This window comes from Diadema antillarum, unplaced genomic scaffold (assembly GCF_040938485.1).
Source record: "Diadema antillarum isolate AM-2024a unplaced genomic scaffold, OU_Dant_1.0 seq00000927_RagTag, whole genome shotgun sequence".
NCBI lineage: Eukaryota > Metazoa > Echinodermata > Echinoidea > Diadematoida > Diadematidae > Diadema > Diadema antillarum.
Window position 1 is genome coordinate 1246377 of NW_027271778.1, and position 12210 is coordinate 1258586.

The 12210-nt window shown below is 39.6% G+C and overlaps 1 protein-coding gene across 1 annotated transcript in view; it reads right to left on the minus strand.

The window, feature by feature from the left end:
* The window catches only part of LOC139741396 (myb-binding protein 1A-like protein), a 43071-nt gene that overhangs the window by 23674 nt on the left and 7187 nt on the right, over positions 1-12210 (minus strand). The window contains exons 4-12 of the mRNA XM_071651978.1: positions 7454-7525; positions 6955-7065; positions 6161-6283; positions 5379-5471; positions 4606-4717; positions 3686-3864; positions 2485-2628; positions 1785-1858; positions 407-461 (exon numbers count right to left, since the gene is read on the minus strand). Coding sequence (XP_071508079.1) covers positions 407-461; positions 1785-1858; positions 2485-2628; positions 3686-3864; positions 4606-4717; positions 5379-5471; positions 6161-6283; positions 6955-7065; positions 7454-7525 — 963 coding nt within the window. The remainder of the gene's footprint in view (positions 1-406; positions 462-1784; positions 1859-2484; positions 2629-3685; positions 3865-4605; positions 4718-5378; positions 5472-6160; positions 6284-6954; positions 7066-7453; positions 7526-12210) is intronic.

Genomic DNA, 12210 nt, shown 5'->3' on the forward strand with positions numbered 1-12210 from the left:
CCATGTCATACATCAACTTTCAATACGTTTGAGCCTTTACATGAACTTTTCATGTGAATAAGTATTGGACTTTTGCCAGATCCATGAATGGCAGGTTGATTGTATCTTCCTACGGGTTTGCAATGCCTCCCTTATCACAAGCCCTTTATTACTGCAACTTTGTATGTCATTGTTGTTCATGACTTTCACAAACATCTGCCTCAATGTAGGTAGATAAAATAATTCTGTCATCTCTCATTCATAGCAGAATGCCACACTACATCTGACACCTGCTGCAGTTGCTGACAAGATTGTTTGATGTCCGCAGTGGGAACGCCAGACCGGTCATTGACATACCGGCCTGGAGCAGACCTTTGGTCTGACCTGCGATCAATCTCTGTGGAGCTGTTTCGAAATTTTAACTCACCTGCATGCAAACCCAGGCTCTGTCATCATTTAGGTTGGGCTCCTGCATCCTGTGACTGATGGTAGAAGATGGAGACGAGGTAGAAGCATGGAGAGTGGACACATGAATATGAAAAGTTCATCTCTAAGGCACTGCCACAACGACCACTGGTTTGTTCATTGTTTTATTTCAACATTTTTCAAACACAAACATAATATGATGCTTCAATAACATGACATACGCTGAATACGCAACTGAATAAAATCACAATACTTTATACAACATAATTAAATAATACTCCAATATAACTACATGCCTTACAGATAACATCAATATGTCCATGTAGTGAGGTTCTTACTCTCTTGGAAATTGAAAAATACAAGAGGCTGTCATCACAAGCAGTTGCCTGATTTCAGATTTTTATGAAAGATCGCTTGACAAGTCTCTACAATACCCGCCAGGTTTTGTTTCAAATCCATCGGTGCAGTTCAGGGGAGGCATTATAATAATAAGGTCTTATTTACCCAGGGTAGCCTCTTCAGTGTTGCCACTGCTCTACCAGAGGGCCCTGCTATTATAATTACCCTAGCGTTGCCAGGTACTCATTCATACACCTGGGTCAAGAGGGACACAGCGGGTAAAACATCTTGTCCAAGGAGGTAAGCACTGGGCGGGATTCGAACTCGGGCCCTCCGATCGGGAGTTGGGAGTCTTATCCACTATGCCACAGTGCCCCCACTTCATTACATGAAGCGTTTTGTTGGACAAATTTGTTCTCAGCCAATCAGATGCAATGATTTCAGTAGCTTATAACAGTTTGTCAGAAAAAAATATCTGACAAAACTCTTCATGAAATGCCCCCCCCCGCCCCCAAGGACAAAAGATGGAAACCAGTGGACCCATAATTGACAATGAATGAAGAGCAATGGCAGCAGATCATTTGAACTTAGAGCATGTACCTAGAGGACACATATTACATGATCACTCCTCAATATGACGTACCTACAGTGTACTGTTTACTCTGACAGGATCCAGCATGACTTGGGGCATCAAAATCAGCTGGGTTTTAAAGAGTAATGGAGTTGCTCTATCCCCAATACTGAAATACCCTGACAACAGACTAAATACTGTAGTCCGGGCCGTTGGTGGGGAACACAGTTATGACCTTTACATGCTATGGCAAGTGCTGCTTTGAGTCCACAATGCTAAAGTATTGCTGATTACATCACTTGCAATGCAGCTTTATTCCTCCTGGTACAAGCAAAAAACATGACTGTCAAACACATAAAAGTGTCTTTAAATAAGGCAAAAATCATATCATTATGGAGTTACCACTGAAAGGTACTTGTTGCAATTGCTGTTACTGAATACTGTTGTTGCTAATGTGTACAGAACAAACCTGATGCTTGCTGTGCCACTGTAGAATAACTTCTTCAGCCATTTCAGGAACAGCTTCAAGGCACCCAAATTGAACTGCATGGGAAAAAAAAAAAATCGGTCATTGGAAAAAATACTCCTTAGTTAATGAATATGTTTGTACATGTAAGATACTGCCATTAATTAGCTCATGCAACAACTTGAGATTTCAACACAACCAACTTTTGAAAAATTACATGGGTAGTAAGAACATTCACAATCTAAGAGGTATCTAGACTGGGAAAAAAATCTCTGATAACAATGCTGATGATGAAGCTACTGTCTTGGAACAAAGACATAAATGAGACTGCAGATGACCTCAGAAGAAATAACATATAATGGGCATGTGCATTTATAAGGCATGAACTGTCTCAGGGGCAGCTACACAACCAACTTGATGCCTGTACTTCCAAGCTTGCACAAAAACTCCATCCCTCACTCAGGGATGGCAACCTTGTAAGTAGCATTACAGTATTCTGCAAGCTGAAAGGCATATTTTTGGTGGAGAAACAGTACATTTACCTTTCCTGCAATAGACATAGGTAGTAACATAATTTGGAAAAACAGTATTTCCCATGAAACCGGTCATATTTTTGGCAAAACAGTACTAAATACTACATGAAAAGTAGCAGTAATCATCTCTGCTCATTGCTGCTGGTTTGAGGTCATGAATCACTACTCACATTGCTCACAATGGCATGTACAGTCTTGGACTTTGTGATGTCATCAAACTTGATGTGTCCTGGGCTGGACAGCAGGCATTTGGCCACACCAAACTGGACATGGGAATCCTGGATGCCCTTCACTGCCAGGGCCAAATTCTCGCTCTGGGGGAGAGAAATATAGACAATGCTGTTACAATTTTCTGAATTTTTTTATATCTAATTTGAGTGGATTAATCACCCCCAACAGGCTCTGATAACTGGGGGAAAACCATCAATACTTTGTTCTGAATCATCATGGCCTGAATAAATACCCCATACTGAAGAGCAGTGGGATTTTGTGGACCAAAACTCAAATGACTTGAACTTGCAGAAGGCTTCATACTTCAAAAAAAAAAATACCCCAAAACAAAGACAGAATTCATATCAATTGCTAAAATTAAAGGGACTGTACAGTACTGGTTGAGGTAAGGGATTCATGTTTTGAACATTTCTAAGTGAGATAATGAGAAACCTCTTATGAAATTTGAAAGAGCATGTAATTTTAAGAAAGATTCAACGTATATTTGATGAAAATTGGTTTTGAAATGGCTGAGATATCCAAAAAAGTGATAATAATAAAAGGCGACAGGCCACAACTTTATTAGGATCTCTTTGTTTCACCTTGTTTTTGGATATCTCAGCCATTTCAAAACCGATTTTCATCAAATAAACTATTGATACCCTTTAGAATTCCAAGCTCTTTGACATCTCATAGAGTGGTTTCTGAATATATCGCAAAACGTTAAAAGCTAAATCCTCACCTCGACCAGAACTATACACACCCTTTAATTTCTGACGACAGAAGATACTTTTTCCCTTCATTACAAAATTTGGATTACAGACTTGAAGCACACCTTTCCTGTGGGTTTCTTTCCTTCTAGCCTGTCGTGTACACTAATGATGAATTGCCATCCTCATAATATAATACTCTTCTACATGCACATTGAATAATCACATCAATGAGCAGCTCTTGCAGATCTTGGTTTGTAAGGTATCTATACTTGAAGGTGAGAATTCATGCTCTTCAAAACAAACACTAAATCAAGGTGAAATCAAGTTTTGAGGAAAGGGCTTGCAGATTGTATCTATGTGCATTTTCAATCAAATATCAGCAGCCAAGTTTCCATAGAGACATAACTTTTCAGTTGTTTTAGTAAGAATCAGCATTTGAAATGATTACCAGTTTGACTGCAGCCGAATGAAGGATTGCCTGCTTGTTGGCGAGATTGTTGATCATACTTCGCACGAGCTTCTCACTGAAGAGCGCCCTCAGTTGTTTGGTCTCGCATCTCGGTAAGGCACGCTCGAGTAGAGTAAATGCCAGGAACTTTGACTCATGCTTGGCTGTGCACAACCCATCTGAACATGAAAGTCCACAATGTGTAAACCTAAGCATTTTCAATGTCATATCTATACCAGTCAAACTGTACTACAAACTGAAAACGACAGGCTTCATATATCAGTCGTGTCATGTCATGACAACTAAACACAATACTTTATCACATGTACAAGGCTTGCACATTAAAAGGTGTTCCACAATACATCAGTAATTCCAAGATATACCTTCCATTTAATTCTACAGTTTGCTACACCAGTTTTCATGGTTTTCTCTGATACTGGATGTTCACATTTATTCTGATATTGCAGCTGAAAATTTTGCCCTCATTTCAAAAACTTGATGTCCTCCTGCCAAAGTGAGGAGAGCTGAAATAAGGCTCTCACAAAACCCAATGAATTATTCCGCACTTTTTCTTTTTTCAAACTTTTCTTTTAATTTTTTTTTTCTTAGGTATGTGTGAAATAAAAATTAGTAAGTTATGCAAATAAAAGGATTACACACCTAGCTCCAACTTACATTATTATCCAATAATACAACAAGCCAACAAGAATTCACCTTTCAAACTTCACAGGAATGTGATTGTGACAAGTCATATCAACCTGTTGACGACGAGTTCTGAGAATACTCAGGTAGGTGTCTACGGGAAATACATGTTATAGCAAAATCAGTCCATCCTCAACGAGATAACTTGTACTGAATAATGATGTACTCTCACAGGACATTTCTTTGTTAGCTTGTTGACATATTCCTGGCTGACTTACCATCTACCACCACCTTCCAGAACTGGGATACCCTGCTGGCATCTTGGAAGACTTGAGTGAGCAGCATATCACATACTGGGTGGATGCTGGGGTGACTCACTGTGGTTGATTTCTACAGGCAACCAAGAAAATAATTAATGGACTTTACAAGATCAAGAATCTGGCTTTTTTCTCTCAACAAAATATGGATTCTTTGTGTGCTTCTTGTAATAGCCCAAGGTGATTGTACAGCAACATACATTTTGCATCAAATTAATCTGCTGCAGCATGCACAGAAGATGTGCAACTCTCCAATTAATAGCACCATAGTGTAAAATTGAGAACCACAGGTTGTACTAAACAAAGCATGAGCACATACAAATGAAGTAATCTGTCTCATGAAAATAAAAAAAATACTTTATGACTTTACTTCTTATGGTGGACTCTGTTGTGATTTTGTGAGTCTTCACCCCAAGGTATTACAAAACATTTCCTGCTCTTTTGCCCAAATGGGCATTCTGGCGAGTGCTCTCAGACTTATATCGAGCAAATGACCACACAGCTTACTTCCCCAAATATGAGTTCTAATTTCCCTGGGCAAGTGCCAGTAGGTAAGTGGGTTTGTGGCACCCGCCCACATCCTAACATGCACCTTCACAGCTGATGCCCCTACTTACTCATATACCTGCAGACCATGACACTATGATCATAATTCTTCTTTTAAAAATAAAACCTCCAGCATTACTAACAACCATGTGCTCCACTGAAAACTTGGTCTCAGTATGTCTACTTACCGAGAGGATCCTGACAATGTGCGGAAAATTGCTGGGGTGCACCACATCAGCGTGGCCGTAATGGTTCTGTAGAAACTTTGCCTTCACAACATTCTGGTAGAGCAAGAAAGACATTGAAGACTGTCTTGTTTACAACAGTAATAGTGCTGTCACTATTTACTAACTGCTCATGTAGCAGAAAATCATAAGAATACCCACGATGTAACATAGTAAATTGATACATAGGCAAGTAGAAAAAAAGACATGAAAAGGAAAGGTTTGTTGACTTGATAAACACAATACAAAATGATTTGAAAACAGGATAATCATTTTAAGGGTAGCAAATCAATTTTGAAAACATTTCGACAGTCTGTATTTCATGATGCTGTTTAAGAATAATATACAGTTGCCATAGATTTAAATTGTAAACAAGCAAAATGAAGTGTACCGTACTGTACTGAGTAATGAGATTGTAAAATATTAAAGAAAAAAAAAACACAACAAATGTCCAAAATGTTCATGTTCAATTTTTGGAACGTAAAAATAACCTCAAGCACTCTTAATTTCCAATGCAACATCGTCAGACAAAATAAATCATATTTTCACTTCTACATATAACCAGCATGAGTCAATTTGAAGAAAAAAAAAATGCCTTTGTTATTCTCTACTTATTCTCCAAAGACAAACACAAACAATATTGTCACTAATTAGCCTTGTATGTACATAGGGCTCTTGACATCAGCACTCAAAAAATTGCGCCTCTATTTTTTAAGGGGAAAGTCATTTCCTTCTCCTTTGCTCACCGGGAACTTCTCTCTGCAGACAAGGAGAAGAGCCAGAGTGTTGGCTGAGATGTCCTCCCATCCCAGCTTGAGATCTGACTTGATCACCGGCCAGATGTGGTTAGAAAACAGCTCCTCAGAGGACTGCATCAGGATGGAAGAGAGTGAAGCATTACAGGGTTGTCACATAAGATTGTATGTAGTGTATAATTTTAATTCACTCTCTCATTATTTTTCACGTCCAACAAAATTAGATACAATCATAAACACAGTACTGCATGATTATATGAAATCAACATATTTCAAATGATTCTAACATTACAATTCTAAAATACCATAAAATCATATATATTTACGAAAAACTATATTACATTTCTAAAATACCATAAAATTATATATATTTACGAAAAACTATATTAGATTTATGATGTGGATGACATCACTACACTACACATCACCAACTTACTTCAGTACAAGTCTTCCTCTCTCTTTTTTTTTCCTTTCTCTAAGCTCTTCCAAATTTCCATTTTCTGTGCTACATACAGCATATTTCTCTCAACATCATCTATTTCATGCTTGTACTTGGATGACAGACCAGATGAAAATGGCACTTGCTTTCTGTTTTCAACGAGGTAGAGTTAGGAGTGGTGTTCAATGAGATCAAACTGTGCACAGTACCACACTAACAACAAACATTTAATACATTTCCTATTCGTCAGTTTGACACGAGCAACATCCATAGGGATATATCCATCATTGCAGCAATAGCATGAACTATGAGCATGGGTTGATAAGATAGGAAATCCCTGACTCACCCTTTTTATGAGGTCAATGACCCCTTGTAATGAGATGAGCTGCAAGTAGGACTTCTGCTTGGCAAGGACCTGCAGCTGTTGGAGAACATGGACTGAGCTGGGGCCATTGTCCTGAGGAATACACCAAGGACGGGAACATCAGTATCAATGTCACTATCTATATGCATACTAGTATTCTTTACAAATACGCACGAATACACGCTTGTAGCTACAAAAATACAAAGTGTACATTCACACAGATTGATCAAAGTAAAGAATGCACAGATGCATACTTGTAAGAATGTATTAATTACTGCAGCAAACATATGCTACTTAAGCAGGTTCTGACAAAGCTTTGAAAGTGTGTTTGGTTTTTTTTTATTCTTTCATTGTAAGCACATAGAGGATAAAGCACCACACAAGATCACATTTTCCCCCTAGGTCAATCACTGACATCAGCCATGGAACAGCCACAAAGCCCCTCACAATGTTTGTCTAATGAAATAGTACCAGTACTCACTTGGCCGAGTCTCCCAGACTGAATGACGGCAAGATAAGCAAAGACCTGTCCAAAGGCATACTCCTTCTCTTCCTGTTATGAATTAATATGCACAGAGAATAAAAATCATCAACATTTTCCAGCTCAATGCAGCAAAACAAACCAAACAAGGAAAAGTAGAAATTACGCGGTGCGTAAAATATGTCCCCGCAGGAAGTAGCATTTAGTAGCAAAATGTACAATATAGGTAAAAAGATCAAGGTCAAAGGTGAAAGAAGTCAAGGGTCAAAATTCTATGTAGAAGTTTTGAAGCCCTCACCTAGTGCCATCACATAAAGCAAACGGAATCGAAATCGGGTTAGAAATGGCGAAGGAGTAGCATTTTGTAGCCAATGTACAATATAGGTAAAAAAAATTAAGGTCAAAGGTCAAAGAAGTCAAAGGTCAAAATTCTGTGTAGAAGTTTTGAAGCCCTCACCTAGTGCCATCACATAAAGCAAACGGAATCGAAATCGGGTTAGAAATGGCGAAGGAGTAGCATTTGGTAGCAAAATGTACAATACAGGTCAAAAATCAAGGTCAAAGGTCAAAGAAGTCAAAGGTCAAAATTCTGTGTAGAAATTTTGAAGCCCTCACTTAGTGCCATCACTTAAAGCAAACGGAATTGAAATCGGGTAACAAATGGCGAAGGAGTAGCATCTTGTAGCAAAATGTAAAATATAGGTCAAAAATCAAGGTCAAAGGTCAAAGAAGTCAAAGGTCAAAATTCTGTGTACAAGTTTTGAAGCCCTCACCTAGTGCCATCACATAAAGCAAACGGAATCGAAATCGGGTTAGAAATGGCGAAGGAGTAGCATTTTGTAGGCAATGTACAATATAGGTCAAAAATCAAGGTCAAAGGTCAAAGAAGTCAAAGGTCAAAATTCTGTGTAGAAGTTTTGAAGCCCTCACCTAGTGCCATCATATAAAGCAAACGGAATCAAAATCGGGTTAGAAATGGCGAAGGAGGAGCATTTTGAAGCAAAATGTACAATATAGGTCAAAGGTCAAGGTCAAAGGTCACAACTGAAATTCTGTATAGTAGTTTCAAAGCTCCCATGTAGTGCTATCATATAAAGCAAACAGAATCAAAATCCGGTTAGAAATGGCGAAGGAGTAGCATTTTGAACATTTTGATCACACACGGACGCACGGACAGACGGACAGACGGACACACGGACACACGGACACACAGACACACACACGTACGGAGCCCGTTTCATAGTCCCCTGCTCGAACTCGTCCGGCGGGGACAACAAAATCAATTCAGCAAAAAGATTTCTGAAAAAAAGAAAAACAAACAAATTCTTTCATTTCTCATGACCTATTTGGATAAATTGAGCACGGGGGCAGGACCTTTGTAAACAGTGTTTGATAAACCATACAGCCTCGTAGCTTGAGATCATTTGGCATCTTCAGACATTTCTGGCTCATCACATGGAAGTGCTTGATTTGAGAACTTTGATAATTGATGATGTTGTTGTGTGTTATTGACCCATATTATAGATTTAATATCTATTTAATGTCAATTTTCTATTTATATAGTTTAGAACATAACAGCAAAAAAGGCATCAAGTTCTTGCAGCACAGAATATATACACATATTTTCCATGCTCAAAACATGATCTCATTATCACTATTACTGTAAAAGAGGAAATTTTGGCACATTACTTGTGACATGAAAGTAGCCTAACAATGACAGCGCACAAACTTTTTTTTTTTTTTTTTTTGCTTGCTATGTTAGCAGGCATGCTGAATGGGCGCTTGAATTATGTGCACAGGTATCACCCCACATGTTTACATAAAGCAGGGTTAGGCTGCACTCAAGTTTACATAAAATTTTTATCAAAAGAATTTTAGTGTTATTAGCAAGATTTATTCTTTAGTGTTTTGTGTTTAGTTCTTGTTTATCTTTCTTTGTTTATTGATTCTGGTTTATTGTTTATTGTTTATTGTATACTGTTTACATATTTCATGCCCCTTTTGAAAGGAGAGGAAGACACAATGGGCTCCCAAAGCCATCTAGTGTTCCTGGAATTGAGCCAGCATCAGTGCAGAATGCAAATGGTAGCATCACAGAGGCCTTACATCTGGGCCAACTGCTGGGTGACCATGGTCTCGGACCATAGCTCTCCAGCAAACACGGGGAAAAAGGAAGGGAAGTATGACGTTTAGCCAAACTAGAAATGTCGCTACAGCGACTGGTTATACCCCCGCCAAACAACATTTCATAAGCTTTGGTCAAAACAACATTTCATAAGCTTTGGTCAAAAAACTGAGGAAGTAGTTAAATCTGCAAGATCTTTCCTTGATCTTCTGCCATTAATATGCCATTACCATGGCAACGTACTTTCGGGTACTGTCGAAAAATGCGTCTTGTACATCTACAACCAAAGGCACACATCTGTACCAAGTTTCATGGAAATTGGGCAAAAACTGAGGAAGTAGTTTGCAACACAAAATTTTCCATCATTTTGGCTCATAATATGTGAGCTGTTACCACGGCAACATACTTTTTGTGACTGTCAAGAAATGTGTCATGCTGACCTATATCCTAAGACAAACATTCAATATGAATTCCATGAGAATTGGAAGAACACTGATGAAGCAGTTTTGCCATGAAGCATTTTGCCCTATATTTTACCAATAACATGCCGTTACCATGGCAACGCACTTTTTGCCACTGCGGAAATATGTGTCTTGCACATTAACATATTCAGATGAACATCTGTACCTAATTTCATAAAAATTGATCAAAAACTGTGGGAGGAGTTCGCGACGCAAGATTTGTACCTGTTTTTGCCCATAATATGCCGTTACCATGGCAACATACTTTTGGGTACTGTCAGAAAATACGTCTTGCACATCTACAACCCAAGGCACACATCTGTGCCAAGTTTTATGGGAATCGGTTGAAAACTGAGGAAGTAGTTCGCGACGCAAGATTTGCAACGGACCGACCGCCCGACCGCCCGACCGACCGCCCGACCGCCCGACCGACCGCCCGACCGTCCGCTGATTCCTATATACCCCCTTCAAACTTCGTTTGGCGGGGGTATAAAAAAAAGCTTATTAGTATCAAAGTATGATTTGTCCCAGATGCATATATTACTTTTTGTGACAAAACTGTATCTGCACGTCGTCAAAAACAACCACAATGTCAGGTTGTCCAGATAGCGGTACAGAGTTTTGATGTCCGCAGTGGGAACGCCAGACCGGTCAGTGACGTACCGGCCCGGAGCAGACCTTTGGTCTGACCTGCGATCACATCTACAACCCAAGGCACACATCTGTGCCAAGTTTTATGGGAATCGGTTGAAAACTGAGGAAGTAGTTCGCTATGCAAGATTTGCAATGGACCGACCGCCCGACCGTCCGCTGATTCCTATATACCCCCTTCAAACTTCGTTTGGCGGGGGTATAAAGATCTGCACACAAAGATCAGGTTTGCAGCTGAAATGGGAATCGATGCCCCCTGCTAGGAGATATACATGTAGTGAGGAATAAAATAGACCTGTACATGAAAGCACTGTCAAAGGAATGACAAGGGCACATCTCCTTAGAAATTAATCAGGCGGCAGATGTGGGAGCTGTCTCCATCACCAGCCTGCCACAAAAGTGTAGAGAATTGCCCTTACTTTTTGGCAAAGAGGGCGATAAGTGAGTGAGGAAATTTGTGACGGCCTTGAGAGATGGTGCAGGTCTGATTTCTGCATCAATTGTCATTGTGGCCACAAAAGGTCTTCTCAAGAAGTGTGAGACTCCACCGTTGAAGGATATTGGTGGTCCGACAACCCTTGAAAAGTCTTGGGCCTGTTCACTCCAGTGCTAATTTTTGTATATATTCAAATATTTTCTCACAGACAAGTCAGTCATTTCATTTGACCACCCCCGTGTCTCGTTAAACGCTCGTCCACCATTTTGAAACCTTTTAATCCATTTCCATTGTAACTTGCCCATCTTTCAAATCTCTGTTTATTTCTGTATGTTATCCTTTTCTTCAGTTCTCATTTTGATTTCTGTTCATTGTATATATTTTTCATGTTACAAATTTCTTAATATATTTTATTCATCGTAAATCTGTTAGCAAACACATGCTTTGTATTAATGTTCACGGCCTTGCTGAAAACCAGCTAACAGCTGAAAGAAGGCTTTTATTCGTGATGAAATAAAGTCAATCAATCAATCAATCAATCCTCCAGCGAATGAACTTCATGAAAAGGAAGGTCAACAAGGTTGCCGAGCACCAACCAGGTGATCTGGGAGCACTCGGCGGCAAGTTTCACTGGCAGATTGAACGTAAAGAAAGCTTGACATCCAAGATGAACTCATCATAAAATGGGACCAAACAGGGGTGGAGGCGAAACCATGCAGAAGCTGGACATGAATGAAAAGGGGGGGGGGGGGGGGGGGGGGGGGGGGGGAGCGCCAATACACAGCTGTGCTTGCATGTACCCTTAGAGGCGAAATGTCGCCCCCTACCATACATCAACCAGAGTATAAACAACAGGTGTCATCCGAATGTTGACATCCTGGACTAGTGGGATGTTTGGCATTATCCTTTGCACTGGAGCACCACCCGACATCACAATTCGCTAAACCAAGAAGTTCATATCTCTGTATGTGCACTGCGCTCAACAAGAACTTTGAACAACTTTGCACCCTCTTATTTTCAATATTTTTGCTGCTCATTACACGAAAGAAGTCAGCAAAGGCTGTTGAAGCTCTTGGTGCAACTT